Source organism: Hemitrygon akajei, chromosome 11, assembly GCF_048418815.1.
Source record: "Hemitrygon akajei chromosome 11, sHemAka1.3, whole genome shotgun sequence".
Lineage (NCBI taxonomy): Eukaryota > Metazoa > Chordata > Chondrichthyes > Myliobatiformes > Dasyatidae > Hemitrygon > Hemitrygon akajei.
The window spans coordinates 141824788-141844535 of record NC_133134.1 but is presented as its reverse complement, the minus strand read 5'-3'; the positions used below and the strand labels follow the sequence as shown (position 1 = coordinate 141844535).

General features: G+C 36.6%; 1 protein-coding gene across 2 annotated transcripts in view; it reads left to right on the top strand.

The window, feature by feature from the left end:
- Nucleotides 1-13071, top strand: part of LOC140736082 (zinc finger and BTB domain-containing protein 46-like) — a 97444-nt gene extending 84373 nt beyond the window's left edge. For both annotated transcript variants that reach the window (XM_073061824.1, XM_073061825.1), the window contains exons 8-9: nt 7475-7650; nt 10816-13071. In XM_073061824.1, coding sequence (XP_072917925.1) covers nt 7475-7650; nt 10816-11463 — 824 coding nt within the window. In that variant the 3' untranslated portion in view covers nt 11464-13071. The remainder of the gene's footprint in view (nt 1-7474; nt 7651-10815) is intronic.
- Nucleotides 13072-19748: the final 6677 nt, after the last annotated feature.

Genomic DNA, 19748 nt, shown 5'->3' with positions numbered 1-19748 from the left:
TGAGAGTTTTTATTTGTGAATCGTATATTTCTTTATTTCACAGTAGGGCCCAAAACAGGGAAAATTGTAAAGCATGATAAACTTAAAAATTCAAGAACTGAAATGTCAACAGTTCAAAAGTACTAATTTCCCTTTGCTCAATAGTTAATTAAACTGCCTCTCACAACTATTACAGCCTCTTATTAGTTTTGCACATTGTGATGGAGCAGGATTTGTTCATTCCTCCTTGCAAAGTTGTTCAAGCTTTGCCAGGAGCGAGGCTGGGCAGCAGTCTTGAGGTCTTGCCAGAGATGTTCGATCAGATTAAGGTAATGACTGACTCGGCCACTCAAGGTCATCAATTTTCTTCATTTGAAGCCGCTCCATGGTTGATCTGACAGTGTGCTTTGGGTTGTTGTCCTGCTGAAAGACGAACTTCCTCCTGAGTTTAAACTTTCTGGCAGCATCTTTCTAAATCTGGTCAGAATTGATGGGAGGATGAATGCTGCTAAACATCTCTCTATATTTAGCAGTATTCATCTTCCCATCAATTCTGACCAGATTTCCAGTCCATTCTGCTGAGAAACATCCCTATTGCATGATAGTGCCTCCACCATACTTTACAGTAGGGATAGTGTTACCTGGCTGATGCATAACCTAGTGCTGTGCCTCACGTTCTGCTTAGAATTGAGCCCATTCAACCACAAGACCTTCTTCCACATCTTTACAGCATCTTCTAAGTGGTGCTTTGCAAAGTCTTTATAGGTTTCCATAAATACCATTTTTGTGCAAGGCTTTAGAGATTGTGAAGCCATGAACTTCATCTCCATTTATAGCCACTGACTTCTGCAGTTCACTCAGAGTGACTGCTGGCATTACAGTAGCTTCCCTTACATGTGCCATTCTTCTCCAGTAACTAAGTTTAGATGGGTGGCCTGACCTAGGCACTGTAGCTGTGGTTTCATATTTTTCCACGATGAACTGCACTGAGCTCTGAGGAATGTTTGAGATGGTCTTGTAACCTTTTCCAGATTTGTGCTCTCTGTTATCGTCTCTGTGACTTGCCTTGAATGCTCTTTTTTCCTTCATTTTGGTTTGATCTGTTGAAAATCTACAGATCTTACAGAAAGAGTGGGTATTTATTCAGGTGATCCTCCAATTTTCTACATCTACAAACTGGGTGAGTTGGTAATGTAATGTATAGTATTGCACCTGAAGAAACAGCGTACTATTAAAAAGGGAGTGAATACTTTTTCAGTCTCACAATTTTGGTTTCTAGTTTTTAATAAATTGTTGACAAGTTTTGGTATTTTACTTTTGATGTGACATAATGAGTAATGTGTTGTAGATTAGCTCAAAAAATCCTACCTCTATTTTTTTAAGTTTAGAAAATGAGACAGTAAAATGTGAAGATAGTTATGGGCGCTGAATACTTTTTCGAGGCATAGTACACGAAAATTTTGTAAATTAATATTTGCAGTGGGTGTATTGTTTTTTTAACATGACTAAATTCATATTTAAAGTATCCTTTGCAAATCGTCTTTAGATTTTTATAAACCATTTTTGAAAAAAAATCAGTAAAGTCAAGTATTAGTTTCTTCAGAATTTATTTTTATTTTAAAAAGTGAAATGTGTTGCATTTAATCATCCCACACTGTAGATGGAGACTGAATGCAAACATTCTTGTTAATGCAATGAAAAGTGAAATTAGGTTTTACTTCACTAAGATTTGGTCCATAGTGCCAAAACAGGTTTAGTTCCCATCTCGTTAACATTCATCGTCAAAAGAAAATATTTTTCCCTAAGCACAAACTGCTATAGCACAGTAGTGATAGTGTACGTGCTACAGTTTTATGTGCAGCATTATTGGTAGCAATTTTGTAATGTAATTTTTCATTTACTAATTTCCATAGTAGACTTCAATGCATTTATTTTAGAACTATTAAATGTTAGCATATTGTTTTGAATTGCAATCAGTTTCAAAGGTTTAACCTTGCTGTTAGATTTAATATCATTCTAGTTACTGTGTTAAATGACTTTACCTCTGATTTTATCTGCCTTGAGGAAATCACATTTCCCCCAATGGTTTTTGTTACTTAGTAGACATGCAGCTTGTGCACCACACAATTCTCTATACGTATCTTTGAGAAGGCTGTTAAAAGTTGTATTATTTGTTTTTACTTTGTTGTAGAAATAGAAAAATGTGCTTGCCATACAGAAGACTGATTTTTATGCTTCGTGGTATTTTGTTATTGAATTAAATAAATTTTAGATAGCAATGAAACGGTTTGATTTCCTGTTTATCTTCTCACTAATTTGTGCTACTTCTAGTTAAGGAACATGGAAGTAAATTTTAAGAAAATGTTAGTATTTTCAAGATGCTCATACTAGCATATGGGAAAAATAGTGCTACTTAAGTTGTATGTAACATTTAGGTTGTCTTCATGCTGAAATCTGACATTTGGGAATATGGAATGGGACAATTTAATTTGAAAAAGCAAAGATGTAGAGGTAATGCTATTTTATTTAATGCCTTTGAATGGATCTTGTGTTGAATATCAGCTGCATGCTGAATTTAAGTACGTTATCTGCACCTTTGTTTTACCTGTTATGTCTTTAGAGTGACAGGATGCTTGTTACTCTATTATTCGTCCATGCAAATCATTCCTAAGTATACCCAGGAATTCACCATAAATGATTTCTGTTCTTGGGAAGAAGCCAGTTGAATAGTATTTCTTTAAACACGATGCTTTAGAACACCCTGAGTAAATTGCACTGTATAACTTAACTTGCTGTTTTATACTTTACTAAACTTAATTATCTTGTTATTGTAGCAAATAGTGTAGTGACTTATTTTTGTGATGGATTTTTTTGTATCAAGTGCACTGGATATGATGTTAGCCATTGTGTACAAATTAAATTTTCCTTCTAAGCTCCACAGTACATTATTATGGAATAAGAAAGATGATTCTATATCCATTGTATTCAATAACTATATGCAGTTTGTAAGGCTAACTATTACTTAGATTACATATGCCATTCAGATAGATTCTGTGTTCAGAAATGATGCAAGGCAGATGTGTTTATAGTTGAGTTTTAAGTCATCTACAGCTCCTCGTTCTAGTTCATTGTCTTTCTCTCTATAGATCACATGATTCTCAAAGTGAAGAACACTGTATTCAGTTTATTTGAAAGGGTGGATACATTTGGAATCTGCAAGCCAAGTCGTTGATATTTGCAAACTTATGACAACATGGCCTAATCCTTTGTCTGTGAAATACCAGTAGCGTAATGAAAAACAAAAAAGTTGTAGGTTGTCTCTATAAAATGATTTGATTCTTTGCCATTAAATTAGTATAAAATCCATCTGTACTGTTACTGAGATAGTGGGTGGAAGGTAAGAAACGTTTTCAAAACCCAATTATGAATTCAAACTGGTAAGGATAGTGGAATATGCTTGATGTAAGGTCACCATTAAAATCAGAAAAATACATCTGAGCTATTAGCAGCTGAAAATGTAAAAATAAATGGTGAAATCTTGTACTTAAAATTTTGACATGTGCAAATGAGACTAAAATTCTATTAGCCAATTTAGTACACATGGAGGGTGAGTTTTTTTTGCAGCTACATTCCAGTAATGTTAGCACATTTCAAATAGATTACACAATATAAATGAATTATGCCCCAAGTCTCTTGTATTTGAAATTCTTAAAACTAAAATGCAAATTTGATTCAGTTTGCCGAGGTGAGGCCTCAGCTACAAGTGCAGTCACACGCCATGATTTGTCCTAATTATTTTGGATAGGGAAGAACTTATAAATTATATGTGCTTTCTTGAACTAGAAATAATACACTGACAGTTTTAAAATTCTTCAGATTTTAAAGAAAACAGTTTATAAAAGCAGAGATTAGTGTACACCGGTACAATATTCTGGTATTGAAAACTTTCATTGTTTTAATTTCTTTCACTTGCTAGTGGTGAGCAGGCTAAAATATTTTTTTATTAAAACCCATTTTTAATAATCTGAGCAAGGCTGCATGCTTTGCCTGTTGTACATAGAAAAACTTAAAGAATATAATTCTTATGACTTTAGTAATGGTACAGATCTTTTACTAATTTGTTTTCTGTGTTTTCTGGTTAACTTCAACCTTATCAGTATAATTTTGATCCAGCCAAGGCAGCCCCCCCCCCCCCCCCCAACCTGCTTCCTTCCTAATTTCACCTTTACATTGCCTCTCCCAAATGACATTCCACACCACATTACCACTTTCAGGGTTAAATAAACTTTAATTGTTAAAATCCACCTGTTTTTAAATCAGCTTTCCAGTATGATTTATATGACCTACCACCAAAACTCTTTAGCCTGTGGCCACATTCCACTTCCCACCTCCAACATCACTACCTTAAGAAGAAAATATTAACTGAGTTTTGCAATCAGTACCTGTAACTATGCCCTGAACACTTTTACACAAATATAAGAAAAAATATTTTACTTAATTTTGATTCTCTTCAGAGGTTGCTTGTGGTATTTTTATAACTCAACCCTTCTGAATTCCATCAGTGATACATAAACATTGCCAGTTTTTGCTTACCTAGTGACCTTAGATTAAGCATGAATTTGCACACTTTCATTGTATAATAAGTGATTCCAAGCAAAATGGCTAATATTTAGCCATATAAGCAACTAGTCCAGAGTTTCATGTGTTATCAAATGTAGAAAGCCTGGTCTTACAGATTCAGAGCTATGAATCTGTCAAATTATAGTATCAGTGTTGGGGAGTAGTCGTGAAGATCTGGTGACTGGTTGGAACTGATGTGCATCTGAGACACCGTTGATTTTGATGGGAAGTGTGTAAGATAGAATGATCAGTAAAACAATTTTGTTACATTACTTAATTTTTGTTCTTAGTTATGCTTTTATTAACTTGAAATGTGTATAACATTTAAAAATTCAGTTTTAATACTTCTGAAATATTTCTAAATGGAGGGAGACTTTTAAAATCCAAAATGACTTGTAGCCCTGTATAAGTGGCAAAGCTGAAAGGTTGAGATTGCCAGTTGCCAGAAAGCTTTTTGAGTGGTTTTGGAGGCATGGTTTCTTCAGTACATTGCCAGTGATCCTGTTGCAGTTAAAGTTGGCTGAGTGAGTCTGGGATGATTGGGATTAATATCCAGATAGCCTAAGAGCAGTCTGGGAGGGTAAGGGAATATTGAGTATGCATGTATATATATTATAGTATGAGACTGGGGTCAGCAGGATTTGCCTCACTGAATTATATTAACTAGTAGCTTGACACTATTGATAGTGAAAGCTTTTTTGGCCTTTAAAGAGTAATGATACAAATTTTGCATTATTTCGTTCTTTTGATATTGCATTGTACTGATTCAAAATGGAGAAAATATAAATCGGGCATTAATCATTCCCGGGAGGGATATTCTTGGTTGGTCAAAAACGATGATTGTGGCTCTTGTTAGTTATTCAATCTTGAGATGAAGAATGGTGGGGAAAGAGCATCATCATCCATGAGATAGGCATCCAGTAACCATGTTTTACGCTTTCAAATTACGCTTCCAGTGAGGAACATACAGAATGACAGAACCTATTGTAGCACTTTTGTGCCAGTGAATCAAAAATCTGCTAGCAATAACGATGAGGAATGACTTGGGACCCACTGTTCAATGCAATTAGTAAGCAGATCAATGTTAAACTGTTTACTAATCAAATTTCCAAACTGGACAAATTGTAGGAGGTGATTTACCAATAGTTATGGACATAGAAATGGTAAGCTATTTAACAAGGGTGTATATACTTTGAAATAAGCAGATTGTTAAAACTGAAATAATTTTACGTACACCCTCTTTGTGTTTGCTCTCTTAACTTCCCTATCAATTATTGGGAAAGGAACAAATATTCCATGATGTTGCTGTAGGTGCATGCGATTATTGTGCTGAAAATAGCTTATTTAGTGGACTTCTTTTAGTTGCCAGCCTGGTTCCATGAATGTACAATAAATACATGATGGAGAAGTAAGTTTTGTCAGCATTGTATCCAGTGGTAATGGTTCAGAGCTTATTGGGGAAAGTGATATTTTAACACCTGGTCATCCACACTGGTGCTTGCAGAATCGTTGTATTGGTAGGGACCGTAAAGATCACTAGTGCCTGTTGTTCTGCAGTCTCATTTTAATAATTGCTCCTCTTTAATATGGATTTTACATTGGTTGATAGTTTAATAAATAATTCCCTTGTCGCTTCTTTGATTGCAACATTTTGTGGTTTATCACTTATTTCCAGTGTGATCAAATATTTTTCAATAATAATCATGATAAAGAGTTATAGTAATTAGCATTAATGGACATGATGTAAAAAATCAATCTCTCTGAACATATGACTGATTATTAGAAATTAACTGTTATGAACATTGCTGACATCAAATAACTGATTTTTGCCTAATTGTCCTTAACAGTTATATTAGTCAATTAAACCTACTCAACAAGCTATTTTGGTTTTACTTCAGTGGCTTCCAATTATTAAATTCTTTCATGCTAAATTTGATCAGTTGGGTTGAAACACAGTTTTGCCGAGCCACGTGTTTTCTTGGCAAGAAAAACTCAGACTTGCCACTTTCATGGTTTTTCGTTTGTTTCTCCACAAAGCAAATAAAACAGGCTTTTCTGGTTATGGATCTGTGGAATAATTTGATGCAATTTAAATGTCTTTTCAAGCTTTGGGCCTCTTTCCCCTCTTGCCCAACTCATTATTATTCTCATTTTTTTTTTACAACATGAAAGGAAGCCATTCATTGCTTGAAACTGTGCTGGCCCTCAAGGCAACCCCATCATTCTCATTCACCTATTTATTTCCCAGTAGATTATTTTCTCATGTTCAACAACTCCACCCTGATTTCCCTTTATCAACTCCCATGTCCACTTCCCCCACAGTATCAGCTTTGCATATTTCCACTCCCAAACCTTCCATATCTTTCTTTAATTGTTTTACTATGACTTGTGAAGTAATTGTTTCTTGTGATGTAGGGACAATTTAATATTGACTTTTAAATACAAGTTTTAACTCTAGCCGCAAATCTTGTAGTTTCTCTCCTAGGTATTGGAGACACATTTTTTTTGGCAGCATTGCCCTTTTGTTTCAAAACAGCCATGAGAAAGTGTCCAGGCTTGCTAATAACTTGCTTTTTCCCCAACTCTCCTGTTATCATTGTTCTGATCAGGAACATAAGACACGTTTCAATGTGCATTCCCATTTCCACAGCTCAGAACCTTGTGACAATGGATCCTTAGAAAAACCTTAAGTAGAAAGTTTCTTCTGAAGCAAATTGAGCATCTTAAGTAGTATAATTATAATCAAATGTACTACAAGCATTGACTTGTTCGTGACAACTTGTAACTAATAAAACTAAAATGTTACTATAACGTACAAATTTTATGTCCATTATAAATGACTATTAATTCAGTTGTGTTTTTTCACATTTTACAGTTAATGAATTTACCGTGATAAGAAAGAAATTTAAGTGCCCATACTGCAGTTTTTCTGCGATGCATCAGTGTATCTTGAAAAGGCATATGCGTTCACACACAGGAGAAAGACCGTATCCATGTGAAATTTGTGGCAAGAAGTTTACTCGGCGGGAACATATGAAAAGGCATACGTTGGTAAGCATTATTTTTATCCCAGTTATTTGAGCATGCGTCCATCCCGATTAGGAGGAATTTGTCACTCAGCCCTCGTGCCTACTGTGCCATTCAAGATCATAGCAGATCTGCAGTAGCGTTCTGGATTCCTGTCATACCCACTTTTATCTTAAAGATTCACAAATCTCTTCCTCAAAAGACATCAGAAACAGAGTTCCAAAGAACGACAAAGCCTCATCTTATCTGTTTCAAATGGGCAACTTTTAATATTTAAATTGTGATCAAGAGTTCTAAATTTTCCCACAGGAGTGATCACTGAAGCTTGTATGTTTCAATTGCCATATTTCTCTATCACTTGTAGCAGATACAAACCTTGCTTATTCATCCTCTCTCAGGAGTAAACCCATTAATTCCAAATATTGTAGAAAACCTACAAGCTGCTTCCAATGCATTGCATCCTTTTTATATAAAGAGACCAGTATTCTTGGTGAAGTCTCATCAATTCTGCATAACTAAGGCATAAGCTCCATACGTTTGTACTGATTGTATGTAAACTAGTTTTTTTGTGAATTCTGCACAAGGGTATCCAGATTGCTCTTATTGCTGGAGCTCTGTAATCTCTCACCTTTTTACTTTTATTCTGGCAAAATAACCATTTTGTATAATTCCATCTAGTACTCTGTTTACCATAGTTATGCCCAGTTATTTAACTTATTTTTTCTGTATATTTCCTTTGCAACCTTCTGTTCTCCCTATGTGCTCAAAGCTGTCTTAACATTGCTTATTATCTTGAATTTTAATATCTTATAGTTTCTAACTTTTTTTCTGCAGTGTTTTCCCCATTTCCCCTCTCCCGTTTTGAATAAAAAGTTTCATTTGTTCTTTTCCAATCCAATGGATGTTTTGTTGAATCTGTGGGATATTGAGAAATTAAAACCAACTAATCCATATGTCCCCTTCTCATGTTATCTCCTTGCCCATCTGTCACCTCCCTCTGGTGCTCCTACCCCCTCATTTTTCTTTCTTCCATGGCCTTCTCTCTCTTTCACCAATCAACTTCCTAGCTCTTTGCTTCAATCCCCCCGCCCCCACAAAGTTTCATTTATCACCTGGCGTTTCTCTCCCCCTCCCCCACCTTTCACATCTACCCCTCAGCTTTTTTTCTTTAGCCCTGCTGAAGGGTTTTGGCCCAAAACATGGACTGTACTTTTTTCCATAGATGCTGCCAGGCCTGCTGAGTTCTTACAGCATTTTGTGTATGTTGCTTGGATTTTCTCTTGTTTATAATCCACTATCTAATTTGCCACTTCTTTTAAGGCACTAGGATGAACTCCATCGCGATTCAGAGACTTGGCAGCCTCTTGGCAGTGTAGCATTGACTACCCTTATTGTAATTTTCCGGAGTTCCTCCCCCCCCCCCCCCCCCCCTCAATTCTGATGTGCAAGCATTTTGTGAATGCTTCTTCTATCATGTATAAAGAATGTTCTAAGATACCTGTTTAATATATCTGTCCTCTCTTTATTTTCCATTGCTTATTACCTAGACTCATTTTCTATACAACCAGCACTTTCTCATTGAAGCCAAACATGATTATTTCAATATATATTGAAAGCCTAATAACACTTCAGCTGTGTTTGTACGTGCTGCAAGAATGTCAGTGTGTCCACACAGATAGATTGCACCTAAGAAATCTTGTTCATTTAGTGAATTTATTAGACTAAGAATTTGTGAATAAATCCCCTATTTTCTGCTTAAATTCCTTGTTTAAAGCTAGATTATACAACATAATTATCTAGTTGAATATCTTACCATAAAGAAGTCACTAATGTAAGTTAATTTATTCATTCTAAAATCATTTCATATTTGTATTCCCACTATAAATAGTATTTTTACATTTCACTATTCCAAATGGTGTAATTGTTTGAGATATTAGTTCAAAGCTGAAATACTTATGAAAAGAGATTAGGTTAGATAACTGTTATATAAAATCATCAATGCAACCTTGATGGAGATGGTTGATTTCATGTTACAATGTTGTATGATTGAATCATTATCTATGGTCAGACAGCAACTGCATAAACCTGTTTATAACATGTTATTTGTGGAAGTATTGTTCAAAGGTAAGCCACATTTGACAGGGAAGCTTGAGAATGTATACTTCATTTCCTACCAGATGCTAAATATTTGATGTGAGTTTCATCAACCACAAGGAGTCTAAAAGCTAAACTGTGAAAGTTGGATGTAGTATTAATCACTTACTATAGACTCAGTGAAGATGTTAAGTACTTGTCATTTAAAATTAAATGAATTCTTCATAAATCAAGTTTTTAGTCAAAGGGTTACATTTGTTTATAATATCTATTTATTAAAATATATTCTTTGCTGAAAACCAGTTCAAATCTGATGGACGTTGGACATAAATTAAGTGATTTTATATAAAAACTAGCAGGGGCTCTTACGGAAAGTAGAGCAACTCGCTGGGAGAATTGCAAACATCAGTAAAAGCAAAATGTTTTCCACAATGATTTCTTGATTCAATATGTACATCTGAAGTAAAGGATCAGTATTGCTGTTAACCAGAAACCCTGTTAACAATTCTCCAGCTGTGGCTAGTTTAAACTTATTCTTATCAGTTAGTTTTTTGTTAGTGAGTGGAGTACATTGTATAGAAAGAAGTTGTGGCAATTTATATTTCCCTCAACTTATTTCTAGTCCTTGTAGGGCCAGAGATTTTCAAACTTGATTAATTCCAGAATTTAATCACAAACCATATCATGAGTTTGTGTCAGTGGCTGTGGAAGCAAAAAAGTAATGATAGTGTAAGGTACACAGCAGTATCTCGTGACAGTGTTGAAGTGGCTGCTTAGAGATTAAGGATTTAGATGATCAAAAAGACTAAAAATAGTTGCAGTCCATGATTATATAATATTTTCCTTCAGAGTTAAGAGTCTTTGGAATTTTTTGCCACAGGGAACTGTATGGAGACCATTTGGGAGAGGGAGATGGAAACGTGCTTGTAAAACCTCTGCAGAAAGAGTCAGAGAATGAATTATTGATGGGCATACTTGTTCTTCACATCTGACCTTTTATGAATTATTCCCTAAAGTTTTTGATTTTCTGTTGGGGATTTTGAGACGGAATTCTTCCATAAAGAATCAACACCAAACATTTGTTTTTCTACTTAGGTGCACAGTAAAGACAAAAAGTATGTCTGCAAGGTCTGCAACAGAGTCTTCATGTCAGCGGCCAGTGTTGGTATTAAGCACGGTTCTAGGCGCCACGGAATATGTGTGGATTGTGCGGGTGGAAGTCTGATGTCTCAGCTAGACCAGGATGGTACAGATGAGTCTCCAGATGGAATGTTCTCTGCAGAAAGTCAGTACCCGGATGATCATGGGGAAGGTCCTTATCCGGATGATCACGGGGAGGGCCCCTATCCGGATGATCAGGGCGAGGGCCCCTATCCGGATGATCACGGGGAGGGCCCCTATCCGGACGATCACGGGGAGGGCCCCTATCCGGACGATCACGGGGAGGGCCCCTATCCGGATGATCATGGGGAGGGGCCCTATCCGGATGATCACGGGGAGGGCCCTTATCCAGATGACCATGGGGAAGGCCCCTATCCAGATGACCATGGGGACAGAGAAAGGGAGATTGATGAAGAAATGGCAGACGGTGAGGAGGAGATGAAGTGGAAGGATGATGTGATTCCCCAGGCCGATATAATTCTTGAAACTAAGGAGGTAATTGATTCCCAACAAGACCAAGAGAATCAAGAAATTCCTGTAGGAGATGACAAGGATTTTGGGTGGATTTCCCAGGAAATGTAGCCTTTGGGTTACTTTTACATTCTGGAGTGCATCAACGCACTGTAGTTCTTTAGAGTGCTAGCTGTTTCACTAATGTACACGTTAAATTGTAGTCGGGCAGTTTTACAAGAACATTATATTTACAAAAAATACTACTCAAAGATATGTACAACTCAGTGATTTTTCAGGTTCATTGTCCAATTGTGAAATTTAGGATTAGCCGTTGTTAAAATTTGGGGCATTGTACCAGTGGTTCTATACGCCTTTCTTAAATTTCATAATGTTTTTGAAAGATGTTGGTAAACTTTGAGATTTTGAATCATTTTATTTAGTATTGTCTAAATATGTTAATCCAGATTGCCCATGTGAATGCAAGATCCAAAGCATATTGCTAACAGTTAATAGATAATAAAACAGACATTGAATAGCAAAGGCTTTGTCCAACTGTTTGCTTCCCACAATGTGATCAATAATTATTAAAGTTATCATTCCCTCCTTTAGCTCAATGCATCCAGATGCGAAAACCCCATCATTTTTTGTGTTAGTAGATTAGATAATTTTGACAAATTATGTGAAAAAATTAACAAGTGTACATTCCCATAAAAGAAGATTCTCCACTCTGGAAAGAGTTGAGACATTCCTTCATTCTATAATGTCTATATGTGCACACAAATTCTGCCATAGATTTAGTTCTGAGTTGGTGTGTTTTAAGAAGTGTTTCATAATGGGGTTTCTTCGCTATGGCGGGTGTGAGTCATGTGCTGCATTGTGTTCTTTTAACATTTTCAATGTCTATGTGTCCGTAGTCCAAAAATGACTATTTTTAGTCTGTATGTCAATGTTAATTTTGGCTATCAAAACAAAGTTCAAAGCTGTGCCAGATATCTGTCCTCTTTAGACATGGAAAGAAGGAGTTAACTTAATTGTTACATTGATAAAAAGGTAGAACATTGCTTTTTTAGTTATAATATACACTAAATACTGAATATATACCAAATTATATGTTTTAATAGAATTTACTTTGGATACTTTAAGATGATTTTTGTTTATCATTTAGAAAATGCAAAAAAAAAACTGGAATTGTTCATTATATTTCAGAAAATCAAATCTTATCATGTTTTGGCTTGTTAGTGGTAATACAGTATGTGCAAATTACTAAATTAAGCCATAACTATGGTTACTTTTTAGAAATCTATATTGTTGTATTTCAAATTTCGGCCTTTTACATTAGGAGTTTTGCCTGATGAAAGTTTTAAGAGTGCTGTGTGAGTATGCTCTCATAAATATTTATTTTTTCAACATGCTTTCAGCTGGATTTAAGAGGGTGCTTAAAGCTGTTGAAATCTTCTCTGCTTGGAATATTATTCTATATCATACTGACTTTGTAATTATAAACCTGTGTTTGTATTCAAGATGTGTTTAATATTCAGAGTTAGTTATGAGTAGTGGGAGAAGATGACTGTGCATTGTACTGATCTCTGTAAATGTAGTAATTAAATTTTTTTAGTGATTATGCTTTCTGTATCAGGCATACCAAAGGTCTGCCTAAAGTTCATGTGCTGGGAATAGCTTGGATATACTCACACCCAAATCAAACTTAAATAAACTTGGAATTGCTGCCAAAGCAAACACGTGTTGTACTTGTTTTATGTTTTATGTCATTTTTGAAAGCAGGATCTCACAATCTGTTCCTTATGTTTTTACATCTTGCATGAATAGCACACTGAAGTTACGAATGCCTGATTTAAGAACGTAAGAATGAGCGTTAAGAGTGGAAGTGCAGAGGATGTTTCCAATAGTAGGAGAGTCCGGGACCAGAGACCACAGCCATGGAATAGAAAGACACCCTTTTAGACCAGAGATGAGGAATTTCTTTAGCCACAGGGTGGTGAATTTGTGGAATTCATTGCCACATGCAGCTGTGGAGGCCAAGTCACAGGTGTTCTCCCCCCCCCCCCCCTTTACAAAGGTAGAGCGTTCCTATGAAACCTTTCTTAAGCTGAAATGGCTTAAAGCAAAGAACCATTAATTTATATGGGAAAAAATATTGTAAAAGCGAAAATCCTCTTTGTAATGTGAAAACAGGTTGCTAATGTAGGTCTTTTGTAAAAGTGAAGTGGCGTAAAGTGGGGGACACCTGTATTTAAATCAGAGGTTGATAGGTTCTTGATTAGTAAGGGTGTCAGAAGTTATGGGGTTGAGAGAAAAAATCAGCTGCAATCAAATGGTGGAGCAGACTCAATGTGCTGAATGGCCTGATTCTGCTCCTAATGGCCTAATTCCTTCCAAATCAACTTCCTTCCTTTTTACCACAATGGGTAATTTCACAGCTGCATGATACTCAGGCTGCTGGCCCACATACTTCTAATAACTGTGCATATTCATTCAGTTTTCACCCTTCCTGATTTTTGCAGTCGGTTTTAAAATAAATTGATTTAACGTTAAGATACTAAAATCAAATTAAACATTCAATCCACTTTTACTTTCTATATTTATGTTAGAAATTATCTTTAAAACATTTCACTGAACAAATAACTACCCAAATAATATATAATCTTACATAGATCTTCTAAGTACAATATGTTTTAAGGGTGTGATTTTAAGAGAGACATTATCTTTCTCTTAGAATCCTTGGCTTTGGCTCAATGTTGGGCTGGAGACAAATGTTAATAGTCTTTCATTGACTTATGCCCAATTTTAACCTGGGCCATGCCTGAACAGAGCAAGAAATGAGACAACACATGAGTTGAGTATTAAGTCCAGACTATCTCAAATCTAAGGTCTCATTTTAATTGCAACAAACAATCTGTTGGAGGAACTCAGTGGGTAGAACAGCATCGATTGGAGGAAGGCATGAGACATCAACCATTGCTTTCCCCCACCACCCCAACCCCACAAGCTGCTAACCTGCTGGCTTCCTCCATTTGATTGTTGTTCCAAATTCCTGCTGTTGCAGTCTCATGTTTCTCCCTTATTTTAATTTGTTCTGAGTACACCCTTGCTCAAAGCTGACAGTGACTATTTCCAGGTATGGGGAGGGGAATGAAAACTCTAAGGAAATATCCCATTCCAAATAGCTTGTGCAGAACTAGCATCATCTTTGAATGTTTAATGAAAACAAAAATAATAGGTTAGGCAATATCTATGGGGGAAGAGAGAAAAAAACGAGTTACATTTTCAATAACTTTTCATTAGAGATTTACTATTTTGCAACTATCAGTGGGGCAGCTTTGAAAGTTAAGACCTCAATTTCCTGCGGTGAATTATTTTGTTGGTTATTGACACGGTGAGGGGAGAATGGGGAGGGCCAAATGTAATGCAAACTTTGCATCGTTTTAACTGTTTCCCATTCCCCTCCCCTCCCCTTTTCTTGTCTGTTGCAGCAGGGCTGACATTTGAGATTTTGTGCAATAGCTGAATTTATTTAATAAATTTCAGATGTTTAATTGAGTTTCACCTCAGTTGCACCTGTCTGCCATATGTTGCGGATCGTTATTTCATTTTACTTTCATATACATTGATAATTTTGGTACAAATATCTCAGAGGTGACAAATGTTGTGATATTATAGATGTTTAAAATCAGGATTAAGTAATGTGATTATGCTTTCAGTTCTTGCACAGCCATGAATGGAGTATACTGTCTTAAATACATTGGGATGGTGGTATTCCAAAAGTTGCATGACAAATGAATATCCCTCACATTGTAGAGTTTGATTACATGATTCTTCATAATCAGCTTAAAATATCAAATAATATCGAAGATTATCTGTGGTTCATTTGGTAGCATTCATATTGATGGGCCACAGGATCAAACATTGAGCCCTGCTGTGGAGAACCGAACAGTAAAATACAGACCCAAACTGATGGGCACTTGTTATGTGTGTTGGAGGGGAGGATTGCATTGTTTGGCTACTTTGCTGAATTGAAGCCTTTATCTGTTGCCATAGAAGATGTATAAGAATCTTAATGTAAAGCAAAAATTTTCCCCAATACATCTGGCCAATATTTGTCCATCTATGTTAACTGTAGTTTGTTGGAGCATGTTAAACTTGTCGCCAGCTGCCATGGATTGGCACACAGAACAATCACTATGTTGACTTGCCACATATTTTGGTACAAGTTCAATTGGTTATCAGTGGTTTTCATAAACCACGTGCAGTAAAATGTTTCAGAAAACAAGCTGCTGGACAAAATTGGTGGGTCAGGACCCTCCCTGACCTGCTGAGTTCCTTCAGCACATTGTTTTCTGCTCCAGATCCAGTATTTGTAGTCTTTCGTGTCTTCTGTAAAAGCTTTGTTGTCTATAACCCATTGTAGGATAACATCTTTGAATTATTATGATTCCACCCACCACTCTCAATTTTTCTCAAAATTACTCCTTTGGCTGTAAATATTTTGGCAAATCCTGAGACTTTAAAGGGTAAGTAATTTTTTTCTGTTCATTTTGTATCAAAGATTATTTATTACTTCTGGGGTCAACCAGCATATTCTTTCTCTTTCACATAATCAAGGACTTTGAGATATCTGGTTCTTTCTGTTCCAATTGCAGGAAGGTTATTACAATGAGTACGTGAAATAATTTTTACTAAGAATCAAGTTATTACAACATGATCCTCAGCACTGGTGTCTTTAGGTGTGCAGAATATTGCAAGCTAATACCATGATTTATTTGTACCCAATGTTTTTGAAAAAGAAACATTACTTGTAATACTGAAATAATGAAATTACTCTGAAATAATGGCTTGAAGAATGGGTAAAAACAATTTGGTTAAAAATAATATTACAGCTTCAAAAAAATCTGTTTTTAAGTGCTGTTTGAGCGTGTTTTATTTGAGTAGTCACTGTAATAATGTGCAAAATATGGCAGCCAGTTTTAGTTTTTGGCCAAGACACTGAGAAGAGCTGAGTTCCTTTTCTTTACATGAACTGTTTGCCTGTAAGAGTTGAGAGGCCCTGGATTAATGGCTCATTTGAAAAATTTTGCTTCTGATTTTTGCATCGCTCTCTCAAACAAATGCTGGATATGAATTTGATAAGAGTTCAGGGCCACCAGGGAAGTGATTCTGATTGAAAAGCATGGAAACCCCATGATGGATCAATGTACTGTAATATTTTGCAAGTAGACTTTAAGTTACAGCAATGCAACAATGTTGTGAAGTACAAAATATGGTAGAGTCCTGAGTGATAAATATTATAATATATAATATAATTGGTTGCCTTGTGTGTAAATAATACACAATACTAAAAGAGTTAGCTTTACCTCTTTTGAGCATAATGGCAATTTTGCATAATTTGAATAATTTTTGAGCATACTGGATTCACATTCTTAGTAGCCTCCGATTTTAAGGATTTATTTTTGTACTCATGGAAAACTCATTTTTAAAAGCTTGGTGTCTCAACGTGCCTTACAAGCAATGTATTGTAAAACTGAAGACAAAAAGGCAAAAGTTCATTATTACTTTTCTCCATTCATTCTTTTTATTTAAAGGTTCTGCCTTAAAGTTGAAAACATTGGATTCAAGTAATGTAAATCGAGTGCCAGATTGGTGTCCTTTGGGAAATGCAGAGAATGGATCTGTGGTCATCCCAACATTTGTGCAAGGTCTTACTGCCACCTATTGATTTCAGAAAGCAGATAAATATTCCCATTTGTATGTACAGTAGTTGAGTCAGTAATGAAGACCTTTAGATATTGAAATTAGTTTATTATTGTTACATGTACCAAAATAAGTGAAAAGCTTGTCTTATATACTGTTTGTACAGATCAGTGCATTGAGGTAGAACAAGGTAACACAAATGACTATGCAGGATGATGAGTTCCGAAGGCTGTAATGTGTTCGGCTGGAAGATGAATGCTTTTCCTTGAGCATGTATTGGGCTCCACTGCAATATTATAAGAGGCCAAGGAAACAGATCAGAGTGGGATGGAGAACTAAATGACAGGTAACTGGAATTTTGGGGTCATCCTTGTGGAACGTCTGTAAGGGTTCTGTAAATTATGCTTTATTCTGGATTTGATTTCTCTCATGTAGAGGAGACACTGTGAATGCTGAATGAAAGCAATATACCATAAGAAGTAATGAGTGAAACACTGCTTCACCTGGAAGGAGTCTTTGGGTTCGTCAATAATGAGAAGGGATAAAGACACAGGTAATGCCTTTCTTGAGGTTGCATTGGTGAAAAGGCTAAGAGAAGGGGGTGTTGGTGGTAGAGAACCGGAATGGAAACTATTCCTTAAAAATGCTGTTGGGGAGCAAAAAATGTTTCTGATGATGTCCATTTTGAAGAAGGCAGGAATTGCAAAGAATGTGGAGACTAGTAGGTAGAAGTTGGGAACAAGAGGAACCAATCTGTTTTGGCTGAGGATGCCTTTGGAGCAAAGTGCAGGAAATGGACTTGACAAACAGTAGAGCATTGGCTCATTGGTAGAGGGGAAGCCAGGACAATGAGAAAAGGAAGACTTTTAGATACATTGGTCAGGAGAAGGCTTACAAGATATTACCAAGACAGAGACACTGGAAGAATGGAATGGAGTCCTTCCAGGAAGTAAAGTGAGGGTAGGTATAGTTAGGACTGGTAATGGACATTAATAGCTGGTTCCAGGTATCCAACAATGCATCGTGGCTTAGGTTTGATGTGAGTTCTCATACTAGACATTTGACTTGAGTGGAGTTGAAAGATCTATGTAATGTAAAAACAAATTCAGGTAGGCAATATTGGGCTAACAAGTGGGAGGGAAAGAGTCCTTAGTCCATTTTTGTATGGGATGGAGTTGTGTTAATTTGTGCGTCCATGATGATGGAGCGCAGAAGTTTGTTTTGGATGTGAGAGCCTTATTTATTAGGAGAAATTATATAAATTGAGCTTCATTTCTCATTGGAACACAAGAAGCAGAGGTTTTTCTGAAGTTGAGGGGCAGGACAGATTGATTATCAAAGGCGGGGGTGTTTAAAATTAGAGGCGTAGGCTTAAGTGAGGGGAGAAATTTAAAGGATAACTCAGAGGCAGGTTTTTCCCGCACACACAGGATGGTGAGTATTGTGATGAGCTGCCAGAGAAAATGACAGAGGCAGATAGAACTAAATTTTTTTAAAGGCATTTGGATGTGTTAAGTAATGTGTAGTGAGATAGCAGCCTAAGGAGGTCAAATGGGATTAGTTATTGGGTATAGTTGTTGGTTTGGATGAGGTGGGCCAAAGAAACTGTTTCTATGCCATGCCAAGATTCTATGAGTTGTTGGGACCAGGAAACTAGAAAATGTCGAAGTCCAGAGGGCACCAGAGGTGTCATAAATGGGAGTGGAAAGAGATGGAAGAGGTGAGAAAGAACAGAGTCAAGAAGAAATACACTCGGTGGCCACTTTTATTAGTTGCAGTATGGAACCCAGTGGGGTCTTCTGCTGCTGAAGACTATCTACTTCAAGGTCAATGTGTTCTGCATTCAGAGATGCTCTTCTGTACACCACTGCTGTAACATGTCATTTGAGTTACTGTTGTCTTCCTGTCAGCCATTCTGGCCATTCACCTGTGGTCTCTCTCATTCAAAAGGAGTTTTCACCCACAGAATTGCTGCTCATAGGATGTTTTTCATTTCTCACACCATTTTCTATTGGTTAAGTGAGAGTGTTGTGCGTGAAAATCCCAGGAGTTCAGCAGTTTCTGAAATACTCAAACCACCCTGTCTGGCACCATCAATCATTCCATCGTCAGTCATTTAGATCACATTTCTTCCCCAGTCTGATGTTTGGTCTGAACAACAACTGAACCTTTTGATCTTGTCTTCGTGCTTTTATGCATTGAGTTGTTGCTACATGACTGGTTGATTAGATATTTGCATTAACGAACAGGTGTACTTAATAAAATGTATGTTGTGAATAGTCTGAAACAATAAGTCTCCCCAAAGCAATACTGCTTGTTGATCTTGGTGAGGAGGTAGGAGCCAGCTGTGAGAGGTTGGTAACTACAAGTCTAGAGGGTGAAGAGGAAAAATCTTAAGAAATTGGGTCAGTACTTGAGACTCTACTTGGGTCAGTACATGGGACACATGGAGCAATGCAGCTCTGCCTGGAAGCCTGCATTTAATGTCAAGGCATTTGGGAACGTTGAACACCAACCTTGCGTGTCTGTGTAGAATCAGTAGCCCATTCTTCCCAGCATGAAGTGATGCTCTGCTCCATTTTAGTTCCTGCACCCTCAACCATTGTGCAGTGTCTGACGCCCAAGGTCTCTCTCTTCATTAGAGCACAAGCCAAACAATGTTGAAGTGGAAACTTGGGCTCTTGGCAATGCTGTTGTCATTCCCCTTC